Source organism: Eptesicus fuscus, chromosome 9, assembly GCF_027574615.1.
Source record: "Eptesicus fuscus isolate TK198812 chromosome 9, DD_ASM_mEF_20220401, whole genome shotgun sequence".
In the NCBI taxonomy this organism is placed as follows: Eukaryota; Metazoa; Chordata; class Mammalia; order Chiroptera; family Vespertilionidae; genus Eptesicus; species Eptesicus fuscus.
Genome location: NC_072481.1, coordinates 99,734,868 through 99,760,731, shown reverse-complemented (window position 1 = coordinate 99,760,731; position 25,864 = coordinate 99,734,868). Strand labels below are relative to the sequence as shown.

General features: G+C 38.7%; 1 protein-coding gene across 2 annotated transcripts in view; it reads left to right on the top strand.

The window, feature by feature from the left end:
* The window catches only part of LOC103297413 (E3 SUMO-protein ligase RanBP2), a 91,299-nt gene that overhangs the window by 61,694 nt on the left and 3,741 nt on the right, over positions 1 to 25,864 (top strand). For both annotated transcript variants that reach the window (XM_028129122.2, XM_008154107.3), the window contains 6 exons: positions 2,582 to 2,752; positions 3,374 to 3,466; positions 3,763 to 3,941; positions 10,716 to 10,923; positions 13,892 to 13,993; positions 25,036 to 25,181. In XM_028129122.2, the coding sequence (XP_027984923.2) occupies positions 2,582 to 2,752; positions 3,374 to 3,466; positions 3,763 to 3,941; positions 10,716 to 10,923; positions 13,892 to 13,993; positions 25,036 to 25,181 (899 nt within the window). The remainder of the gene's footprint in view (positions 1 to 2,581; positions 2,753 to 3,373; positions 3,467 to 3,762; positions 3,942 to 10,715; positions 10,924 to 13,891; positions 13,994 to 25,035; positions 25,182 to 25,864) is intronic.

The window sequence follows — 25,864 nt, the reverse complement described above, 5'->3', positions numbered from 1 at the left end:
GTAATAGCATGCATACAACATGAAACAGTGTGTCCCCTTAGGGTCATTCTTTTTGGACATGTTTTAGAAAATTAATCGTATTTGAAAGTGTGCTCATTTTTAATATCCACCTGGTATGTTATATATGTAGTACAGATCATTTATTAAAGAGAGTGGAATCTCTTAAAAGACCTTCAAGGGCACAAATTAGGGAAATGAAAATTCCCTATTAGTGTCTAATAACGTTTCTTTAGCAACTGTATTATAGGTTGCCGAATAAGTACAGTAATAAAATGACAAATCTTGATTTCTGTGGTCTTCAGTTATAAAGTTATATTCATTTTATTATTAGCTAAAGCAACTCTTAAGCTTTATTTTAAAGTGTGCAGTCTTTGAGAAATTATGTGAAAAGTCTGGCTTTTTTCTGTAAAGGGGTATATACTTACAGATTCTGGGACCTCGGTTAAGAATCCCTGGCCTACTTGTAAATTTACCGATATGCTACTTCAGGACAAGCAGTGTTATTCCGTTTCAAATTTGAGTGTGTCAGAGTCCCAAAGGATCCTAGAGACAAAAATTCTAGACATGAGGAAAGTAGGGCCCAGCGGGCTGTTCATTATGCCCAAGTTGTCTTTACTAGCTTACAGTAGAACTGGGACAAGAATCTGTTTTTATGGTGTTTTGTACTGTCCCTGGCTAGGAATTGACACTATTTTTGTAATGAAGGAGAGCGAAAGAAAGATTTAATGTTGTAAAAGGGCTCTAGTTCTCCAGATCAGTGCCATCCCATAGAAATAAATATGGCCTATGTGTGTAATATAAAAATTTCCAGTAGCTATATTAAAAAGAAAAAGAAACGGGTGAAAAAGAGAAAAGATGAAGTTAATTTTAATAATTATTCAGTTTAACCCATTATATCCAAAGTAACATTTAGAATTCTAATCAGTATAACAAAATGAAGTATATTTTGTTCTTTTTGTTTTTGTTGTTGCCAAGTCTATATTTTAAACTTAGATGTGTATTTTAAACTTGTAGCACATCTCAGTTTGGCCACATTTTAATTGCTTAATGGCCACATTGGCTAGGCTGCCATATTGGACAGTACCAGTTGGTACAGAACATGCTTCATAAGTTGTTTACCATTTATCAGGTCCTTTACCCAGAAATTCTTTTTTTTTTTGTTTTTTTGTTAATCCTCATCCTAGGATATTTTTTCCATTGACTTTTAGAGAGTGGAAAGGAGGGAGGGATGGAGGGCAGAGAGAGAGAGAGAGAGAGAGAGAGAGAGAGAGAGAGAGAGAGAGAAAGAGATAGACAGACAGACAGACATGTGCCCCAACCTGGGCGGAGGACCGAACCTGCAACCCAAGTATATACCCTTGACTGGGAATCAAACCTGTGTCCCTTTGGTCCACGGGCTGACACTCCAACCACTGAGCCACACTGGCCAGGGCCAGAAATTCTTTTTTATAAACCAGAGCAGATTGTATGAAGAATTCCTTTTCTCTCCATTTTTTAATTTTTGCCTGTTTTTGTTGTCCTTGTTGGTTTTTCAGCTATAGTAATTGTATTAAATTTTTACAGTATTAGTATTACTGACCTATAGGATAACAGTTTTTATTTAATTTTATCTATTACCATGTTTGAAAACATTCAAAACTGGATGTAACTCTAATCACCTGCCATCTTGGCAATTGTTAACTTTCCTTGTGGGAACTAAGTTTTATATTTACACTTAGTTTTTACTTGTGATTGCTTTAATTTTTTTCAGTTGCTGAAAATGCATGTGTATTTTGCTCAACTATTGTCTAATTTGTCAAATATGGTTATGGCAGCACTTTTTAAGTTATAGCCATTAATAGTAACTTTTTTTCAATGATCAGTAAGTAAAAGCAGGATTTTATTTTTTATTATTTTTTTAAATATATTTTATTGATTTTTTACAGAGAGGAAGGGAGAGGGATAGAGAGCTAGAAACATCAATGAGAGAGAAACATCGATCAGCTGCCTCCTGCACACCCCCAACCGGGGATGTGCCCGCAACCAACATACATGCTCCCGACCGGAATCGAACCTGGGACCCTTCAGTCCGCAGACCGACGCTCCATCCACTGAGCCAAACCGGTTTCGGCAGGATTTTATTATTTTAATCCTCACCTGAGGATATGTTTTTATCGATTTTAGAGAGAGAGAAAGGGCGAGCAGAGAGAAACATCAATTGGTTGCCTCCTGTTTGTTCCCCAACGGGGGATTGAACCTGCTACCTGGGTATATTCCCTGACGGAATTGAACCCATGACCTCTTGGTACATGGGACAATGCTCCAACCAATTGAGCCACACTAGCCAAGGTGATCTTTTTGTTTTTTAAATAGATTTTGTGTTCACTAAGGGTTTTTGATAGAACATTAAATTCTATATTCTTGTCTACTACTAATTCTAAATTATTTTAGAGTTCTGCCCACATCAAAGTATATGTGCTTTTACTAGTATGCTATTTTAACCTACAGATAAGTTCCATGGTTTTTATTTTCAGTTAGAATATTGATGTTAATACTGATTTAACACCTTGGCTTTATCAATTTTTTTTGACTTGTGTTGTAGCAAAAGAGAAGATAAAACCTGAAGACCCTCCCTCAGATGAGGATGTTCTCATTGTATACGAGCTAACCCCAACTCCGGAGCACAAAGCTCTTGCAAGCAAACTTAAACTTCCTCCAACTTTCTTCTGCTATAAGAATAGACCAGATTATGTTAGCGAAGAAGAAGAGGATGGTAAATCTTTTATTTTATGAAAGCATTCTTTTTATTCTAATCTTAGTACTTGGGAAGTGTGGTTAAATTATATTAAGTCTGTTCTTACAACCCTCACTGCTGTCCTTGCAGATAGATAGATGTTTATCCTAAATGTATGTGTAAATAGCCAATGGATGTAATGATGGAAATGACTGCATTCATTTATTAAGTAAGCATTTTTTGGATGGCTACCATGAACAGGGCAGGCATTTTGAGGCATTTGAAAACAATCATAATTTCCTTAGAGTCTTAGAGGCAGACGGGTTTGATTATGGAAAACTTTGTGTGCCATATCAGAGTTTTTTAAAGCAGGGGACTACAGAAAAGTTTCAGTAGAACCACTTGGATAGTGGTATAAAAGATTGGGTTGTGGGACATGGAGATAGGTACATGAGCTAAAATGATAATAGAGCAGCTCAAAGAGGCAAGCTTTCAGTGAGATTTCTAACAGAAGGTGCATTAGGGATATAGAATTGTCAAATTGATTGCTATTTGGATGTGGGGAGTAAGGAAAAGTCTGATGTTGGAGATAATTTCTAGATTTCTGGCTAGGAAAACACTAGAAATTCTTTTATTTAATAAAATCAATTATACTTTAAGATGAAGATTTTGAAACAGCTGTCAAGAAACTTAATGGAAAACTATATCTGGATGACTCAGAAAAATATAAACCATTAGAAAAAAGTCTAACAGGTATGTAAAGTTAAAATTACTAATTGTTTTTTAAAAAAACTTCTATTTGAAAGGAACCTCTCAATTTGATTATTTTTGTAATTACCAACTTTATTATGCCTGTGGTGATTTAAAATATTTTAAAACAATATGAAGTGAAAAATACTGTTCTGGTAGTTCTTGTTTTCCATTAGCACTTAGGTCTTGTTACCTGGGTCTGTAATGTGTAAATTTTGAGGGCCATTGTTGTAAAAGTGTTGCACTTCATCTACTTTTATCTTTAACTTTCTTTTGCGTGTGTTGTATGGGATTTTCAGAAAATGAGAAAGAATGCATTATTGTTTGGGAAAAGAAACCAACAGTTGAAGAGAAGGCAAAAGCAGATACATTAAAACTTCCACCTACATTTTTTTGTGGAGTCAGCAGTGATACCGATGAGGACAATGGAAATGGGGAAGACTTTCAATCAGAGCTTCAAAAAGTTCAGGAAGCCCAAGTAAGAACACTTACATTGTTTTTTCTGATCCAATTGGCTTTGTTGATGCAATAAGCTAGAATGTTCTTACCAAATTGTAATAATGTGTTTTGGCTAGCAAATGTATTAGGCATCTATTAGTCAGCTATAGCTAGGGAAGGAGGACTTTATTTCAATTTACCTTTCCAACAATAAAATCGTATTACCTGAGGGGACAAGGAATCATGCTAAATACATATCAATATTAGATTGTAAAAAACTACTAGATAGGAATCTTGTCTAATAAAAATCTTGACGAATAAAAAAGTTCACCCCTCTGTGTATGTTGGGTTTTGGGGAATGGTAGTATAGACTATGCAGATATTTCTAAGAATGCCTACCACAATACCAACAACAGTATTAAGTGGTTCATTTTTCATGTAAGTTAGTTTATTCTATGGTGGCCAGAGTGGATAGGAAATAACAGCATTTGACACCTAGTTCCCTTGGCTTATTTTGTACCCTGCTTTGTCAATAATTTCATTATTTGATTACTTTCTTAGCTCAAATGTAGTGGTAATTTGAATAGCTATCAACACCTTGTGTTTTAATTTATATTTCATGGAAATTGGAAGACAAGATTCCTATCTAGTAGTTTTTTACAATCTAATATTGATAAGTATTTAGCATGATTCCTTGTCCCCTCAGGTAATACGATTTTATTGTTGGAAAGGTAAATTGAAATAAAGTCCTGCAATTAGTTATGAATGCAGTGGTTCAATTAAAGGATCTGTAGCTACAGAGAGATGTGGTCCAATACATGGTCTGTGTCTTTAAGAAATTTATTGCCCTTTATAGTCTGTAACTGAGGCATCTAGCTGGCCACTTTTCCCAGTTGTCCACCTAGGATGTGCCAGCTATTCAGTAGGTTTTAATTTATCAGAACAATGACCACCAGCTAATATAATGACATCCCTTTCTCATTTATGACTAATAGATTTATTTGTGGAAGTTCTTTTGGTAGTTTTTACATCAGTAGCCTCTATGCTAAATAAATCTACAGGTTTATTTATTTATTTATTCATTTAATTTATTGGTTGGTTGGTTGATCCTCACCTGAGGATATTTTTTCCATTGATTTTTAGAGAGAGTGAAAGGGAGGGGGAGAGATGGATAGAGAAAAATCGATGTGAGAGAGACATATTGATTGGTTGCCTCCCACATGCATCCCAACTGGCCCCGGGGATCAAGCCTGCAATTAAGGTATGTGCTCTTGATGGGAATCAAACCCACAACCCTTCAGTTTGAGGACTGGCTCTCTAACCACTGAGCAAATCTGGGCTAAATCTAAAGCGTTTTAAAATCATCAACAGTTTCCCTGAATTCCATGGAAATATAAAGTATGTAATTTCTTTATCTTCTCTAATTGCTGGCTGTTAGAGGGTTTATCATGCAGTTATTCAGCAAATACAGTATTATATTAACACAAATTTGGATTTTGCAAATTAAAGCAATGCAATTTATTGATTTTTAAAGAGAGGACGGGAAGGAGAGGGAGAGAAAGATCAAGAGAGAGAAACAGAGAGCAAGAAAGAACAATCAGTGTGAGAGAGATGGATTGATGAATTGGCTGTTTCCTGTATGTGCCCCAACTGGGGATCAAACCCGCCACCCTTTGGTGTATGGGACAGTGCTCCAACCAAGTGAGCCACACCAGCTAGGGCAAAACAATGCAACTTAAATGTGCATCATTCTGATGTGCAAAACTTAAAAAATAAAACTGGAAAATAATTTTAAATGTTGATGTTTAGACTGAATTGTACATTATTTATTCTTTTCCCACCTTGTGGTGCCAAAGCTTGTTACACAAGGATTTGGTATCTTTTGTCAGTTTTTTGTGAACCATGCTGTCTATAGCTGTAGAAATATTTTATTTGAGGTGATTATTGTATTATTTCAAAACATTTTATAACTTAAAATCTTATAAAATATTTTGTAACATCATAATGTTCATTAAGTAGCAACTAGGGGCTCTCCCAAAATGCCTTTATTACAGAAGTTAAATGTAATAAGTTACTGTAAAGATTGAAAAAAAATGCTATAATAGCCGAAACCGGTTTGGCTCAGTGGATAGAGCGTCAGCCTGCAGACTGAAAGGTCCCAGGTTCGATTCCGGTCAAGGGCATGTACCTTGGTTGCGGGCACATCCCCAGTAGGGTGTGTGCAAGAGGCAGCTGATCGATGTTTCTCTCTCATCGATGTTTCTAACTCTATATCCCTCTCTCTTCCTCTCTGTAAAAAATCAATAAAAAATATATTAAAAAAAGAAAGAAAAAAAATGCTATAATAAATTATAATTTTGCAGGAGAGGACCTTTTGATACACAGATGAAAGAGAGAACTAAAAATGATTAAAGTCAAAACATGTTATAATGGGTGTAGATTTCCATCCTTTTAGAATACATTATTCCTACTTCACACTCAGCATAAATCATATTGGATTATGAAAGGTCTGCAGATATGCATCCTCGCATAAAATGCCTATGTACGGTATTTATAAGAGTTTACTATGAGCTAGCACTGTGCTGAGGACTGGGGATACAGTTTTGAACAAAACAAATAATTTGCTTTGTCTAACAGCAGATTTTCATTCAGGGAGTGTGTTAGAAGCTGAATTAAAGCACACCCCTCCCCCAAATAATCTTACCTATGTTTATTGTGATGCAATTCAGATACAATTTTGAAGTGTACAATTCAGTGGTTCTTAGCACATTCGCATAGTTTTGCAACCATAACCAAAATAATTTTAGACATTTTCATCATTACAAAAAGAAATCTTGTAACCTCTGGTAGTCATTACCCTTCCTTATTTCCACTCAACTCCTGTAGCTCTAGTTAACCACAGTTGTACTTTATGTCACTATAGATTTGCCTATGCTGGAGATTCCATATGAATAGGTCATAATATGTTGTCGTTTGTATATGGCTTTTTTTACTTATTTGTCTCTAGGGGTATTCACATTCAATGTATCGTATTTTCCAGTGTATAAGACGACTGGGCTTATAGAAGATTTTCCTGGGTTAAGAAGTCGTCTTATATGCCGGAAAATACGGTATTTCATTTTTTTTCTATGGCTGAATGATATCCCATTATATGGAAAATACCACATATTAGTTATCTGTTCATATGTTGTGGCTGTCTGGTTTGTTTCCATTTTTTGGCTATCCTATCTAATAAAAGGGTAATATGCAAATTAACCATCACTCTGTCACAAAGACGACGGCGCCTATAGCCACAAGATGGCGGTGCCCAGTCTTCTCATCCCCACCGGAGCCCCCCAGTCCCGGGGGGGCGGCCGCTGAGCGTGGGCAGCATGAGCGGCCTGGCGGAATGCTTGCTTCATCGTCGCCCCAGTGACGAGGCAAGCGTTCTGCGCCTGGACGCGGATGGGCCTCTGGGCCACGGAAAGCCTCTGGAGCAGGTAGGCCCCGCAGAGAGCTACTGGCGCATGATTCGTGTGCAGGGCTACTAGTTACAAATAATACTAGAGTCCCGTTGCACAAAATTTCGTGTATAGGGGTGGGAGGGGTGGTCCCCTCAGCCCAGCCTGCACCCTCTCCAATCCGGGACCCCTCAGGGTTTGTGTGACTGCCGGTCTAGACTGGCAGTTGGACATCCCTCTCACAATCCTGGACTGCTGGCTCCTAATCGCTCACCTGCCTGCCTGCATGGTCGCCCCTAACTGCCCCCTGCTGCCAGCCAGGTTGCCCCCAGCTGCTCCCTCCCTGCCAGCCTGGTCGCTCCTAATTGCCCCCCACCCCCGCCGGCCTGGTCACCCCTAACTGGCCCCAACTACCCCCCTCTGCCGGCCTGGTCGCCCCCAACTGCCTCCTCCTGCCAGCCTGGTCGCCCTCACTGTCCCCCCCCCCCACACTCCCGCTGGCCTAGTTGCCCCTCACTGCCCCCCATGCCAGCCTAATCGCCCCCAACTGCTGCCCCCTCTGCCAGCCTGGTAGCCCCCAACTGCCCCCCTGCTGGCCTGGTTGCCCCTCAAGGCCCCCCCACCAGCCTGGTCGCCCCACACAGCCTGCTGTCTAGTCGTTTGGTCGTCCCTCACTAACTCCCCTGCCCGCCTGGTCGCCCCACGCAGGCTGCTTGTTCAGGCATTGGGCGGCCAGGCAGCCACCACCTGAGGCTTGCCTGTGCCTTGGGCCGGCCCTGGGCGGCTGGGAGGCTGAGGGGACTGGGGGACTCCGGAGGCAGGAATGCGGAGCGGCTGGGACCACCTGGGGGTGGGCCAGGCCGTGCCACGTGCCTTGCTGCCCAGCAGCGTCATCTTGTGGCTGGATGCTGCCATCTTTGAGGGCGTGGCAGTCAATTAGCATATTCCCTCCTTATTGACTGTGGGCACCACCATCTTTGTGATGGCGTGACAGTCAGTTAGCATATTCCCTCTTTATTAGATAGGATAGCTGTGATATTCTATGGCATTTGACACAAACATAAAATGAATTATTTTTTCCTTGGTGTTTCAGTATATTAAAAAACAATAACCTTTTTCATTTGCATTAATATCTTTATATACTTAAGTAAAATTCACTTTTGTAGTATGTATATGTGTGTATGTGTGTTTTCTATGGGGTCTTATACATGCTTGACTCTGTAATTCCCACCACAGACAAGATATAGAGCAAATCCTCCCCCACCCATAACCTCTGACAGTTACTCATCTGTTTTCTGTTTATGTATTTTTGCCTTTTCCAGATTAACATATAAAAATGGAATCATACAGTGTTTGATACCACTTTTTTCTACTCGGCATAGTGCCCTTGAGATTTGTCCAAGTTATTGTGTTATAGTAATAGATTATTTTTATAACTATGTAGCATTCCATTGTGCGTATGTACCACAGTTTATTCATTAATCCATTGGAGGTTATTTTCATTTTATTTCTCTATTTGTTTTTTTATCCTCACCTGAAGATATTTTTCCCATTGATTTTTTTTTTTTAATATATTTTATTGACTTCTTACAGAGAGGAAGGGAGAGGGATAGAGAGTTAGAAACATCGATGAGAGAGAAACATTGATCAGCTGCCTCCTGCACACCCCCCACCGGGGATGTGCCCGCAACCAAGGTACATGCCCTTGACTGGAATCGAACCTGGGACCCTTCAGTCCGCAGGCTGACGCTCTATCCACTGAGCCAAACCGGTTAGGGCTGATTTTTTTTTTTTTTTTTAGAGAGAGTGTGGAGGGTAGGGATGAAGAAGAGAGAGAGAGAGAGAAAAAAAAATGATGTGAGAGAGACACGTTGATCTGTTTCCTCCTGCACCCATCCTGATCACCCTGGGAATTGAGCCCACAACCAAGGTACCAGGAATCAAACCCTCGACCCTTTAGTTTGAGGGGCCAATGCTCTTAACTACTGAGCAAAACGGACCAGGGCAAACTACAAAAATGTGTAAATAATGAGGGCTGACAATTTGAGCACTTTGGAGATTGCACTGTGCCATTGTGACATTCTTTTGAGTTAATAAGTTAATATATTGCACTGTGCCATTGTGACATTCTTTTGAGTTAATAAGTCAATATATTGCACTGTGCCATTGTGACATTCTTTTGAGTTAATAAGTCAATATATTGTATTAATCATAACCAGTCTTTTTCCATACGAAGAACTCAAAGAAAAATTCTCTCTCTATATTGCCCACCCTCTACATATTGTCCTATAAAATTTTAAATTTCTGTTACTGTATTTTCCCATTAGACTTTTTTAAAAATTATAAAATTCCCATTTGATTCTTTTTTCATACTTTCTGTTTCTTTGCTGAGAACTTCTATTTTTTCATTTGTTTTAAGAGTATTTGTACTTACCTCTTGAAGCTTTGTTATAATAGCTTCTTTAAAAGTCATTCAGACATGAATCATTCAACACATGGATCATTTCATGACATCCCTTACTCCCTGGCCAGAGTGTTGGCTTTTCTTAGGACTTTTTCTTTTCTTTTTTTATTTTAATAATTTAATTGATTTCAGAGAGGAAGGGAGAGAGAGAAACATCAATGATGAGAGAGAATCATTGATAGGCTGCCTCCTGCACCCCTCCTATTGGGGATGGAGCCCGCAACCTGCGCATGTGTCCCTGACCGGAATTGAACCTGGCACCCTTCAGTCCCCAGGCTGACGCTCTATACACTAAGCCAAACCAGCTAGAACTTTTCAGGACATTTTCCATCTATGCAATGGAGAGCTCCAGTTTTTTGTTTATTTTTTTAATCTTCACCCAACAATATGTTTTTATTGATTTTAGATAGAGAAGAAGGATGAAAGAGGGAGAGAGAAACATCAATTCGTTGCCTCTCGTACTCATCCCCACCAGGGATTGAACCCCTAGCCTAGTTATGTGCCCTGACCAGGAATCGAACTTGCAACCTTTTGGTGTATGCAACGTTGCTCCAATAAACTGAGCCACTGCCTAGGGAGACAGCTCTAGTTTTATGGACTGTTCTGGAGGGAGGGGTGAAAAACCCTCACAAGGTTCTTACCACCAGATTATGCTTCAGGGTTTAGATTCTTAATCCTCCTGTTTTCATTCACCTTTCACAGCCTTCTTCTAAGTGCTTTATCCGTTTAAATTCAGTTTGGTTGTAGGTATTGGGGGGGATAGGATGGAGCGTGGAATGGGAGAGATAAGGTGAAGTGTGCTACTCCATTTTGTTTAGGAACCCCCCCCCCCCCCCCCCAAGTCCTTGATTTCTTTTAAAACAGGGTATAAGATCCTTTTTGTCAGTTTCTTATTACTTCTTCTTTGCAGAAATCCCACAATGAGGAAATAACAACTAGCACAGTTGACAGTGTGTGTACAGGTGGGACTAAAGTGACTGTACCATTTTTATGCAAATCTGAAGAACCTGATTTTATAACCAAATCTATTTGCTCATCATCTATTTTTTCTGGAACTGTGGACAAACCTGTAGATTTGTCTACTAGAAAGGAAAATGATGCAGATTCTACAAGCCAAGGTAAAATTTGATATATGTTTACAAAAACCTTCTAGGCATATATTATGTAATGTACATCAGTATGTTTGAAAAGATATCGATCCTAGAAACTCCCTTTCTTAAAACAAATTTTGTAATATATAAATGGGCATAAGATACTTGTAATAATTAGAAATTACTGCCTTTTTTTTTTGTTAGAGTTTAGAATAAATGACACTACCTGAGAATAAATGACAATAGTTTGCTTACATGGAAATTTTCTTTGTGATAGTATTTTTATTTGTAGTTCCCCCTTATTCATAGGGGATATATTTCAAGACACCCAGTGGATGCATGAAACTGCAAATAGTTACTGAACCCCATATACTTCTTTCCCCCCCTACATATACAGTCGTCTCTGGGTATCTGTGGGGGAATGGTTCCAGAATCCCCTGCTATTCCCTACAGATACCAAAATCTATGGCTGATCAATTCCCCTATGTAAAATGTAATGTTTCCATACAAACTACACACATCCTCTTGCATACTTTAAGTCTTCTCTAGATTACTCATAATACCTAATACAGTGTACATAGTTTGTAAATAGTTGTTGCTGTATTGTTTAGCAGGGGTTGGGAACTATTTTTCTGCTAAGAGCCATTTGGATATTTATAACATTATAGAGCCATAAAAAATTATCTTAAAATTAGCCTGCTATATTTGGTCAAACATTTAATTAACTCATCCCTAATGCCTTAGCAGGGCCAGACCAAATTATTTCGTGGGCCGACGTTCCACACCCCTGATTTAGGGGATAATGGCAAGGAAAAAAGTATACATGTTCAATACAGAGGGAATCATAGTAGGCCTAAGTACATAGTATAGCAACAACGTAACGTTTTTGTTGTTGAATATTTTTGACCTGCAGTTGGTTGAATTCATGGATGATGCAGAACCTGCAGACTGACATATTGACCTATAATAAAATTCAATTTATAAATTAGTTACAGTAAGAGATTAAAACAATAACTAATAGTAAAATAGAACAATTATAACAATATACTGTAATAAAAGTTATGTTAATGTGATCTCTCTTTCCCTATTTCTGATAACCAAGACAGCTACTAAGTGAGTGATAGATGGGCACTTTATGTAGCCTGGCTGTCTCATGTCCCATGTGAGATGGAATGGGATGGTGTGAGGTTATATCACGCTATTCAGAACAGCACTCAATTTTAAATTTGAATTGTTTATTTCTGAAATTTTCCATTTAATATTTTTGGACCATGGTAGACCATGGGTAGCTGAAACCATATAAAGCAAAATTACATATATGGGGGAGCTGCTGTATTGTTTGAATTATATTTTCACTCAAGTTTATTAAAATTGTTTTAAATATATATGAAGTAATTGTAGAAATATTATAGTAGGGGTGTTAAATATTTATGCTACTACAGTTGACCCAAGAACAACATGTGCTTGAACTGCATGGGTCCACTTACATGTGGGTTTTTTAATACTGTAAGTGTATTTTCCTTATGATTTTCTTAATAACATCTTTTCTCTAGCATACTTTATTGTAAGAATACAGTATATAATACATACAACATACAAATATGTGTTCATCAACTTTGGGGCAACAGTAGACAATTAGTAGTTAAGTTTTTGGGGAGTCCGTTGTTATATGTGGATTTTTGACTATTGGGAGGTTGGTGCCTCTAATTTCACAAATGGTTCAAGAGTCAACTGTACTTTGTCTTCCTTTTTCTCTACCCACTTCTTTAAATTAAGTGTTTGTTTATAGTAATTAATATTTGATATGCTTTTCCCTGTTTTTTATTCCAGTTGACATTAGAAGGTGGGAAATCTTGTAACATCGTATTGCTTTATATGTGTACATTCTCTTTGTTACTTAATTTATTTTTTAAATTTTAATTTATTTATTTTTAATTCTCCCCGAGAATATTTTTCCATTGATTTTTTAGAGAGAGTGGAAGAAAGAGGGAAAGACAGAGAGAAATATTGATGTGAAAGAAACACATCAGTTGGTTGCCTCATGCACATGCCCCAATCAGGGCCCAGGCTGGGGAGGAGCCTGCAACCAAGTGATGTGCCCTTGACTGGAATCAAACCTGGGATCCTTTGGTCTACAAGCTGATGCTGTATCCACTAAGCCAAACTGGCTAGGGCACCCTAATTTTTTCAAAACACCCTAATTTTTTTCAAAAGTAGTCCTGAATAAGGCACAAATATGGCACTTTGGAGTCTTAATATGGTACAAGAGGATGGTAACTTCAGACCTAATATCCCACTTTTAGATGTGGAAAGTAAGGTGCATAGGACTTCAAGAGATCCTGCAGCTGCACTTTGACAGAATTAAGACAAGACCCCAAAATTCCTGATGACCAAATATTTTTTAAAAATCGGGTTTTATGATCTTGTTATTTATAATACAGAAATTCTTTATGAAGATATTTCCTAAAATCTTGCCTTTGAATGAATGTTTTAGGTTATAGAAGACAGTAGAAAGCAAAAACTGTATACTTCTATATCTGGCTTGTATAGATAAACATCTCATTTAAAAAAATTATATTTGGGCCCTTCGCTGGTGTGGCTCACTTGGTTGAGCATCATCCAGTGCATCAAGAGGTCAACAGCTCAATGCCCAGTGGAGGACCTGCAGGAAGCAGCTGATCGGTGTTTCTCTTTCTCCCTCGCCCTTCCTCTCTAAAATTAATAAAAACATATTAAAAATTATATTTGGCATGCTTTTGGTATAGTGGTATTGAAAATAATACCTGTACCTTTAGAAATACTGAAGAAGCTCAGAATTGGCTGAGTCTTGTAATTTTTTTTCAGAGAAATAACCATAAGATAAATGCTTCATATCCAACCCCAAGCCCCTGAGTACTAAAGAAGGTTCTACCCCCATTGTCATTGGGTCCTTAATAAAACTTTGATGTTTAATGTTTGTTAAATGAAATATTAAATGCTCTTTTCCTTTTGCCAGTGGAAAGCAAAACGATTTCATTTGGATTTGGAAGCAACACAGGACTGTCATTTGCAGACTTGGCTTCCAGTAATTCTGGGGATTTTGCTTTTGGTTCCAAAGGTAAGATCAGACAGAGCGATTTTAATGATCAAGTTACAGAATTTAAACACAACTGAAAGAACTAGTCCTTTGAATAGTGATGTAACTAACTTGGATATTTCTTCCCCTTCCCTATCCTGTAGTTCATTTAGAATTTTTAATATAAGGCTTCTATATTTTACTGTTATTTATTTTAAAAATCTTTATTGTTGAATGTATTATGTATGTCCCCTTTTTTCTCCCATTGACGCCTCTACCAGCCCCGACCCATGCCCAGGCCTTCACCACCCTATTGTCTGTGTCCATGGATTATGCATATATGCATACAAGTTCTTTGGTTGATCACTTCCCACCCACCCACCCTCCCCCGCCTTCCCTCTGAGATTCCGCAGTCTTTTCTATGATTCGATGTCTCTGGATATGTTTTGTTCATTAGATTCCATGTATGAATGAGATCATGTGATACTTGTCTTTCTCTGCTGACTTATTTCACTTAGCATAATACTCTCCAGGTCCCTCCATGCAGTTGCAAAGGGTAAGAGATCCCTCTTTTTTATGGCCGCATTGTATTCCATGGTATGAAAGTTGTATACCACAACTTTTTTATCCACTCACCTACTGATGGGCACTTGGGCTGTTTCCAGATCTTAGCTATTGCAAATTGTGCTGCTATGAACATAGGGGTGCATATATTCTGTCTGATTGGTGTTTCAGATTTCTTAGTATCTATTTATAGAAGTGGGATCACTGGGTCAAATGGCAGTGATTTTAATTTTTTAAACTCCATAATGGCTGTATCAGTCTGCATTCCCACCAATACTGTACAAGGGTTTCCTTTTCTCCACATCCTCGTTAGTACTTGTCATTTGTTGATTTGTCGAGGGTTCCCTTTTCTCCACATCCTCGTCAGCATTGGTCATTTGTTGATTTGTTTATGGTAGCCATTCTGACAGGTGTGAGGTGATACCTCATTGTTTTAATTTGTGTTTCTCTGATAATCAGTAACTTTGAGCATTTTTTCACATGTCTCTTGGCCATTTGTATGTCTTCTTTGGAGAAATGTCTATTTAGGTCCTTTGCCCATTTTTTAATTGGATTGTTTGTCTTCCTTTTGTTAAGTTGTATGTGTTCCTTATATATTTTAGATATTAACCCTTTATTAGATGTATCATTGCCAAATATGTTCTCCCATGCAGTGGGCTGGCTCTCTTTTTGTTTTGTTGGTTTCTTTTGCTGTGCAGCTTTCTGTTTTCATGTAGTGCCATTTGTTTATTTTCTCCTTATTTTCCTTTGCCCTAGGAGATGTATCGATAAACATATTGCTATGAGAAATGTCTGAGATTTTGCTGCCTATGGTTTCTAAGATTTTTATGATTTCACAACTTACATTTAACTCATACATTTTGAGTTTATTCTTTTGTTGAGGGTCTAATTTCACTTTTTGCATGGACTTGTCCAATTTTCCCAACACCATTTATTGAAGAGACTGTCTTGATTCCATTGTATGTTCTTGCCTCCTTTGTCAAATATTAATTGAGCGTAATGGCTTGGGTTGGTTGCTGGGGTTTCTGTTCTGTTCTTGTGCTAGTACCAGGCTGTTTTGATTATGTTGGGTTTGTAGTATAACTTGATATCTGGTTTTATGATTCCTCCAATTTGTTCTTCTTTCTCAAGATTGCTGCAGCTATTCGGGGTCTTTTTTGGTTCCATATAAATTTTTGGAGTATTTGTTCTAGATCTGTGAAATATGCTGTTGGTATTTTAATAGGGTTTGCCTTGAATCTCTGACTTGCCTTGGGTAGTGTGGATGTTTTAATGACGTTAATTCTACCAACCCATGAACATGGTATATTCTTCCATTTGCTTATATTTTCCTCTATCTCTTTTTAAATATCCTGTACTCTTCCAGGTACAAGTCTTTTACCTCTTTGGTTAAGTTTATTCCTCAGTATCTTAATTTTTTTAAAAATCATAAATGGGATTATTTAGTTTCTCTTTCTGAGAATTCATTATTGTTGTAGTAAAAAAGCCTTCGATTTTTGGGTGTTGATTTTGTATCCTGCTTCATTGCCAAATTCATTTATTAAATCGAGTAGTTTTTTGGTGGAGTCTTTAGAGTTTTCTAAGTACAATATTATGTCATCTGTGAATAATGAGAGTTTTACTTCCTCCTTTCCCATTTGGATGCCTTTTATTTCTTCTTCTTGTTTTGATAGCTGTGGGTAGGACTTCTAGTACTATGTTGAATAAGAGTGGTGAAAATGGGCATCCCTATCTTGTTCCTCTTCTTAGAAACTATTGAGTACGATATTGCCTGTAGGGTTATCATTTATGGACTTTGTTATGTTGAGATATGCTCCCTTTATTCCCACTTTGCTGAGAGTTTTTATCAAAAATGGGTGTTGGGTTTTGTTGAGTGCTTTTTCTGCATCTATTGATATCATCATGTGGTTCTTTCAGTTTGTTTATGTGAGGTGTATCACGTTTATGGATTTGTGAATATTGTACCAGCTTTGCATCCCTGGAATAAATCCCACTTGGTCATGGTGTATGATCTTTTTAATGTATCACTGGATCCGATTTGCAAATATTTTTAAAAATATATTTTTATTGATTTCTGAGAGGAAGAGAGAGAAAGAAACATCAATGATGAGAGAGAATCATTGATCGGCTGCCTCCTGCACACCCCACACTGGGGATCGAGCCTGCCACCCAGGCATGTGCCCTGACTGGGAATCGAACTGTGACCTCCTGGTTCATGGGTCAATGCTCAGCCATTGTGCTATGCTGGCTGGGCTTGCTAATATTTTGTTAACGGATTTTTGCATTAGTGTTCATCAGGGATATTGTCCTGTAATTTTCTTTCTTTGTAGTGACTTTATCCGGTTTTGGAATTAGGGTGATGCTGGCCTCATAAAAAGAGGTTGGAAGTGTTCCTTCCTCTTGGATTTTTTTGCATAGTTTGAGGAGTATTGGTGTTCTTCTTTGAATGTTTGGTAAAATTCCCTGTGAAGCCATCCGGATCCGGGCTTTTGTTTACTGCTTCTATTTCCTCAGTTTTTACTGGCTTATTCAGGTTTTCTGATTCCTTCTGATCCAGTTTTGGGAGATTTTATTTTTCTAGGAATTTGTCCATTTCATCCACATTTTCCAGTTTTTTGGCATAGTACCATATTTTTCCGTGTATAAGACACTATTTTTTTCTAAAATCGTTAGACCGAAAATTGAGGGGCGTCTTATACAGAGAAGTCAGCCAAGGAGGTAGCCACACAGGTGTGTAGCTGCCCATACCTTTTCAAACAGGCTTCCTCCAATCACGAGCCTTATTGTTACTGATGTCAGCTGATGTCATAATTGGAGATGGAGGTAGAGAGTGGGCAGATGCAACTGGGACCGGAGCGTTCTGAGCCCATAAAGAGGTAAAAAAAAAAAAAAAAAAGATAAATACCAGTAAGCGATTGTCTTACTCTGCAAAGTTCAAACAATGTAGTCAGCTATGCAAAAGCGTATGGAAACAGAGCCTCAGAGAAACAATTTGGACCTCCTCCCACTGAGTGTATGATCAGACAGTGGAGAAAACAGGAAGAACAACTCCTTAAGATGCCAAAAAAGAAGAAAGCCTTAAGAGGAAAACCAGCAAAATGTTTAAAATATTGATTTCTTTATTTTGGGTTGGAAAAGTGGGGGATGTCTTATACATGGAAAAATACAGTGTCTTCTTATAATCCTTTGTATTTCTGTGGTATCAGTTGTTACTTCGACCCTTTCATTTTTTACTTTATTTATTTGGGTCCTCTCTCTGTTTCTTGCTGAGTCTGGTTAATAGTTGATCAATCTTGTTTATCTTTTCAAAAAACCAACTCTTGGTTTCATTGATGTTTTTTGTATTATTATTATTATTATTATTATCATTATTATTTTAGTCTCTATGTCATTTATTTCTTCTCTAGTCATTATTATTTACTTCCTGCTATACTCTGGGCTTTTCTTATTCTTTTCTTTCTAATTCTAGTTGTAGGGTTAAATAGTTTATTATTAATTTTTCTTTTTTTTCTTTCTTTCTTTTTTTTTTTTTTACGTAGTCCTGTAGTGCTATAAACTTCCCTCTCAGGACTGCTTTTGTTGTGTCCCAGAGATTTGAGGTTGTTTGTGTGTTCATTTTCGTTTTTTCACAGGAAGTTTTGGATTTCTTTCTTGATCTCGTTGGTAACCCATTCATTGTGTAATAACATGCTATTTAGCCTCCATGTGTTTGAATGTTTTTGGGAGTTTTTACTGTAGTTGATTTCTAATTTCATTTCTTTGTGATCTGAGAAGATGCTTGATACAATTTCAATCTTGCAGAGATTTGTTTTCTGTCCTAACATGTAGTCTTATCTTTGAGAATGACCCATATGCACTTGAGAAGAATGGGTATTCTGCAGCTTTGGGGTGAAATGTTCTATAAATGTCAGGCAGAAAGATGTTCTCTGCAGCATGAGGGAATGATTTAGCACAAGAATCCAGGTTGTCTGCTTTCCGAGCTCTAACCCCAGAGGCCCCAACCCTGGCTTCTGCTCACACAGGTCCAGTCCACTCTTCCCTTCTCTCTGCCAGAGCCCAAGGTGAGTGGTTGCACATGAAATTTTGTGCGTTGATGTTTTAAAACAGTGCCTGTATTTCCAGTCGTCTCTCCCTGGCAGACAGCATCCCTGCTGGTTTTCACAGCCAGATGTTATTTGGGCACCTTTCTCAGTTTTGGTGCTCTCTGCTGGGAGGCCCAGCTTATGGATTAGACCCTGGGACTTCAGCGGCTGTCTTTGGGAGCCTGGCCAGCCTTTTTTCATTTCCACCCTTCCTACCAGTTGCCTTGTCCTCCTCTTTCCATCTTTGGTTATCAGGGTTCTCTCCAGCTAGTCTTCAGTTGATTATTCAGGATGGTTTTTTTTGTAATTTAATTGTAATTCCAGTTTGGTCCTGGGAGCATGTCTGTGTAGCATCTACTTGCTCCGCCGCCATTTTTAATTTTCTTTATTATTTTTAACATTTATTACTATAATGGTAAAATTTTCTCTTAATTCTACATAAACTATGCTGAAGCATCTTTCCAGTTGGAATAACCTTAATTTTGGTACATTGTTCTTTTACTTGTATTTTTTGATTGATTTGTTAATATTTCATGATTTTGTACATCTGTATTTTTTAAGGAGATGATTTTGTAGTTTTCTATTTTTTAGTCCTGGATTAGATTTTAATTGAAGGGCTGTGCTAATTTATTGTCCTAAATTTATAATTGGTGAGCTTTCCCATCTTTGCCATTGTTTTTTCTATTTTGTCCATTTTTGTATCTTTTGTAGAAAATAAGCCATTTATTTGATGGTTTCATGTTTTTGGCATATTATGTTTTGTCATTCTTTTTTAAAAATATCTTTTGGTTTCAGAGAGGAAGGGAGAGGGAGAGAGAGATAGAAACATCAATGATGAGAGAGAATCATTGATTGGCTGCCTCCTGCACACCCCCTACTGGGGATTGAGCCTGAAACCTGGGCATGTGCCCTGACTGGGAATCGAACCTCCTGGTTCATAGGTCGATGCTCAACCACTGAGCCATGCCAACTGGACTGTTTTGTCATTCTTATAATGTCTTTCATATATCTTATAGCACCACTTAAATTGTTGTACAAAATGTTTTATTTGTGGAATAAAATTTTTTGAAGATACCTACTTATATTATTAATCTAAATCAGAAATAGTGTTCTTCCCTATCACATATTTATACTTGTTTCACATCTTCTGGCACAATAAGTCTACACATATATAGTGGGTACAGTTATCCAGAAAAAACATTGCTAAGTAAAAATTGATGTGTTATGTTGCTTATCCTCTAATAAAAGAGTAGTATGCAAATTAACCTTTTGCACTCTGATGTTGAATGTGACTCGGCACAGTTAGCATTAGAATAAAGGAATCGAGAAAAAAGCAAGCGAGTGCAAAGGGTTAACCATCACTCTGCTACATAAGCCACACCCACCAGCCAAGCCATGTCCACCAGCCAATCAGGGCATGTATGCAAATTAACCCCAACCAAGATGGCTACCAGAAGGGAGACTTGGGTTTCCCCGGCAACAGAGGAAGCCAAGCTTTCCACACACTCTGGCGGGCCCAGGCCTCCACTCAAGGATACAAAGTTTCAATTGTAGAAGGTAAATAAATTCCAGATACCAGCGCCTCTGCTTGGGTCACCAGGGGTGTGGCTGGCCTGCAAACCACCACAGGCCCCTCGCCCAGGCCTCTCCACACCCCAAGGGAACTCCACCCTGATCCAGGACACCCTTCAGGGCAAACCAGCTAGGTCCCCACCCGTGCACCAGGCCTCCATCCTGTCTAATAAAAGAGTAATATGCAGATTGACCATCACTCCAACACACAAGGTCAAGATAGCTGCCCCTATGTGGTCAAAGATCCTGCCCCCGTGTGGACACAAGATGGCCAGCAGGGGAGGGCAGTTGGGAGGGACCAGGCCTGCAAGGGAAGGCAGTTGAGAGGGACCAGGCCTGCAAGGGAGGGCAGTTGTGGGTGATCAAGCCTGCAGGGGAGGGCAGTTAGGGGTGACCAGGCCGGCAGAGGAGGGCAGTTGGGGGCAAACAGGCTGGCAGGGGAGCAGTTAGACATCAATCAGGCTGGTATGGGAGTGGTTAGGGGGTGATCAGGCTGGCAGGCAGAAGCGATTAGGGGAAATCAGGAAGGCAGGCAGGCAAGCAGTTGGGAGCCAGCAATCCTGGATTGTGAGAGGGGTCCCATATTGGAGAGGGTACAGGCTGGGCTGAGGGACACCCCGCCCCCATGCACGAATTTCGTTCACCGGGCCTCTAGTCTATTATAATATAAGCTTAATATGGTAATTAGATCGGATGACCTTCTGGACAAAGCTGGGGCTGCGAGGGAAGCCCGGGTCCTTGGTGCTGGCCGGTGACCAGAGAGAAGCCCGGGTCCCGGGTGCCAGAGGGAAGTGGTGCTGGCAGCCAGGGGAAGGAAGGCCTACTCTTGCATGAATTTTGTGCATCGGCCTCTAGTTACATATAATACCCTATCATATCAATATTGTATGAAGTGTGAAATAAGCAAGAGTCAAATCTCATCATGGAGGCATGCCTTAAGCTTCACCCTACTGACATTCACTCCTCATCACCACTTGTCGTTTTTCAGTGAGATCATTCACCAACATCTTGTTGTTGTTTTTTTATCCTCACCTGAGGATATTTTTCCCATTGATTTTTATTTTATTTTATTTTTTTAAGAAAATGGAAGGGAAGGTGAGAGAGAGCGAAAGAAACATCCATGTGAAAGAGACATATTGGTTGGTTGCCTCCTACACGTAGAATGGGGCCAGGGATGGAGTCTGCAACTGAGGTATGTGCCCTTGACTGGAATCGAACCCGTGATCATTTAGTTTGTGGGCCCACACTCCAACCACTGAGCAACACCAGCCAAGGCCACCAACCTTTTTTAAAAACTACATTTATTACATTATTTTGGTCTTAGATCTAACAGTTTTTGCTTATTTTTATTTTCAGAGAGAAGTAGTCTTTGATTTTACCAATTTTTTTGGTGTTTTTTTTCTTTATTGATTAAGGTATTACTTATGTGTCCTTTTCTCCCCCCATTGCCCCCCCCCCTCCTCCCACCCCCACTCATGACCTCACCCCCCTGGTGTCTGTGTCCATTGGTTATGTTTATATGCATGCATACAAGTCCTTTGGTTAATCTCTCCCCTTTACCCCCACCTTCCCCTGCCTTCCCTCGGAGGTTTGATGGTCATTATCTCTGGGTCTGTTTTTGTTCATCATTTTATGTTGCTCATTATATTCCACAAATGCGTGAGATCATGTGATATTTATCTTTCTCCAGCTGACTTATTTCGCTTAGCATAATGCTCTCCAGGTCCATCCATACTTTTGCAAATGGTAGGAGTTCCTTCCTTTTTACAGCAGCATAGTATTCCATCGTGTAGATGTACCACAGGTTTGTAATCCACTCATGTGCTGATGGGTACTTAGGCTGTTTCCAAATCTTAGCTATGGTAAATTGTGCTGCTGTGAACATAGGGGTGCATATATCCTTTCTGGTTGGTGTTTCTGGTTTCTTGGGATATATTCCTAGAAGTGGGATCACTGGGTCAAATGGGAGTTCCATTTTTAGTTTTTTGAGGAAACTCCATACTGTTCTCCACAGTGGCTGCACCAGTCTGCATTCCCACCTGCAGTGCACGAGGGTTCCTTTTTCTCTGCATCCTCATCAGCACTTGTCATTTGTTGATGTGTTGATGATAGTCATTCTGACAGGTGTGAGGTGCTACCTCATAGTCGTTTAGATTTGCATCTTTTGGATGATTAGTGGCTTTGAGCATGTTTTCATATGTCTCTTGGCCTTCTGTATGTCCTCTTTCAAAAAGTATCTATTTAGGTTTATTGCCCATTTTTTGATTGGGTTGTTTATCTTCCTTTTGTTAAGTTGTATGAGTTCCCTGTAAATGTTGGATATTAAACCCTTATCAGTGATAACATTGGCAAATATGTTCTCCCATGCAGTGTGCTTTCTTGTTTTGTTGATGGTTTCTTTTGCTGTGCAGAAGCTTTATATTTTGATGTAGTCCTGTTTGTTTATTTTTTCTTTAGTTTCCATTGCCCTATGAACTGTATTGGTGAAGACACTGCTTCGGCATATGTCTGAGATTTTGCTGCCTGTGGGTTCCTCTTAAGATTTTTCTGGTTTCCTGTCTTACGTTTAAGTCCTTTATCCATTTTGAGTTTATTTTTGTGTATGGTGTAAGTTGGTAGTCTAGTTTCATTTTTTTGCATGTATCTGTTCAATTTTCCCAACACCATTTATTGAAGAGACTGTCTTCATTCCATTGTATGCTCTTTCCTCCTTTGTCAAATATTAATTGAGCGTAATGGCTTGGGTTGATTTCTGAGTTCTCTGTTCTATTCCATTGGTCTATATGTCTGTTTTTGTGCCAGTACCACGCAGTTTTGAGAACAGTGGCTTTGTAGTATAACTTGATATCTAGTATTAAGATCCCTCCTACTTTGTTCTTTAGTTTTGTGTGTGTTTTTTATTCATCTTCAGATTTTGCCATTGGTTTTCTTTAAATTATTGTTACTTTTCTTATATGTTTAATGCTTTCTTTATTATAATTAGACTGAGCTAACAAGCACGAAATAGTGCTTGAAACTGTAAGTCTCCTGTAAATTTTTAATTTAGAATTTCAGTCTTGCTTTTCTCTTTCAATAAGAGCTTATAGGACTTAATTTTTTAAAAAGAGGTTATAAATTTCAGTATAATGTAGGTGTCTTTTTGAAACTTGTTCTTGGTATTGTGTGGACCTTTTTGATGTTAAAACTTTTTATTCTTTTTTCTCATACTATTTCTATGGTGATTACTCTTTATTTTTGTGTTCATTTTTTATTGTTCATTTCTTTTGTTTCTTTTGTTTAATTTTGGTCCTTTTTTCCTATTAATTTTCTTCTGAAAGTCCTATTCACACAATTCTGTTGTATAGTATTTCATATGGGAACTAAAAGAATAATAAGGAAAACCTATTTAGATCTGCCTTTGCCAGTGATTGTCCCTTTATCATATTTTCTTTAGATTTTGTAGTATTTTCATTAAACTCCAACACATAGTGGAAGCCTCCTTGGTGCTGTTACCATGACATTTATATTGATTGTTGACATGTTTATTTTTATACTTTACTGTTTGGATGATTCCTCCTGATCCCAAGAGAAACAGTGGTTTTCAGCTGTTGGCTTCCTAATAGAATTTCCTGGGAGATTTAAAAAAACAACAACTACCCGATAGCTATATTGGGCTCCTTGGGAATGGTACCTCAGGCATTGCTATTTTACAAAAGATCTTGGTGTAGTTGTAATATTCACCCAGTGTTAAGAACTACTGCTTTACAGGAATTTTTAAAATTTCTGCCACACCTTCCAGGGGTATTTGGGATAATGTAAAAAGTTTATTTGGGAGATCCTAAATTAGTTATTATTGAGCCCCAAATCTGAATAACATCTAATCCATGGTCACTATTCTCAGGAAGCCCCCATAAACTTTATTTTGTGTTTTTCTTATTTTATAGCATTTTTTGGCAGTATCTTCTTAAGGATTTTTTGTGTGTATTTCCTCCCCCCTCATTAAATCTGGTTTAGAAGGGGTTACTTTTAGTTATTTAATTAGTTCTTTCTTCATTGTGCCGAATTTTTAAGTGATCTGATACATTTTTGCTACTTTATGAATTTTTAGCACAAATGTAGGGTTCTCTTAAGTCACTGATTCATCAAGTGGTGATAAATTAAGAGGGTTTTCTTTCCTCTGAGGTAGTGAGGTATTAGCAGGCTGGTTCATCTCAGTGGAGATGATGAAGAAACTTTTAGTTTTCACCTGCAAGGTATGAGGGAGAGAAACAGTCTGTTCTTCTGCATGGGAATGAGAATTCTTTTCACCCCTCACAGTCTAATCCATTGAGGACAGTTGGAGTCTGAGCTTTTCCCAAGGCCTGAAGAAATCTAAGCTCCAACACTAGTTACTTCAGTAGGAAGTTGTGAAATACAGAAGTTATAAACATGTTTAGACTGCTTTGGCTAAATTTGAAGTAGCACTCTTTATGGACATTTTAGGTTCAAAGCTATTTTTCTCATGTAATAAAATGTTTTATGAAATATACTACTTATGGAGCTGAGTTTTGAGAATTCCAAGGTATGTACTTTTTTAAGAACCTGCTTTGTTACTGAAAGTGTACTTATGTTGTTAATATCATGAAGTTTACCAAATGGTCAAATGATCTTATCCTTATATCTGCAAGCATAAATAGAACTAAATGTACTATGAACTCACTACATGAGTTGGCCTTGACAGAATAATATAATTTTAAATAGTATAATTTAAAAATGGGGGCATTTTTTTAACTACAAGTATATGGCACATCATCGTTAATTTGATGTATTGTTTAAATCATTTAACCAGAGGATTAAAAGGTGATATGAATAGATACCACTGTTTAAATATCCTGATTTATTCACCAGATAAAAATTTCCAGTGGGCAAATACTGGAGCAACTGTGTTTGGAACACAGTCAACCAATAAAGTTGGGGAAGAAGAAGATGGCAGTGATGAAGAAGTAGTTTATAATGAAGATATCCACTTTGAACCAATAGTGTCATTACCAGAGGTAAATATTAAAGTATGAAAATCTTACTAATAACTTCGTATTTTAGGTTTCAAATTTGATTTGCAGGGCTAACTTTGTTTGCATTTCTTTCAGAATATCTACATTTTCAAATGGAAGCTCTTTATTAGAAGTTAAGCCTTTAAGTATAAATTGTCATTTTTGTTAAAATTTACATATAAACTAGAGGCCCCTCACAAAATTCGTGCATGGGCCGGGGGGGGGGGGGGGGGGGGTGTCCCTGAGCCCAGCCTGCACCCTCTCCAATCTGGGATCCCTCTCACAATCCAGGTCTGCTGGCTCCCAACTGCTCGCCTGCCTGCCTTCCTGATTGCCCCTAACCACTTCTGCCTGCCAGACTGTTCACCCCCTAACCACTCCCCTGCCAGCCTGATTGATGCCTAACTGCTCCCCTGCAAGCCTGATTGTCCCTAACTGCCCTCCCCTGTAGGACTGGTCACCCTTAACTGCCCTCCCCTGCAGGCCTGGTCCCCCCCAACTGCCCTCCCCTGCAGGCTTGATCACCCACAACTGCCCTCCCTTGCAGGCCTGGTCCCTCCCAACTGCCCTCCCCTGCTGGCCTGATCGCCCACAACTGCCCTCCCTTGCAGGCCTAGTCCCTCCCAACTGCCCTCCCGTGCTGGCCATCTTGTGGTGGCCATCTTGTGTCCACATGGGGGCAGCCA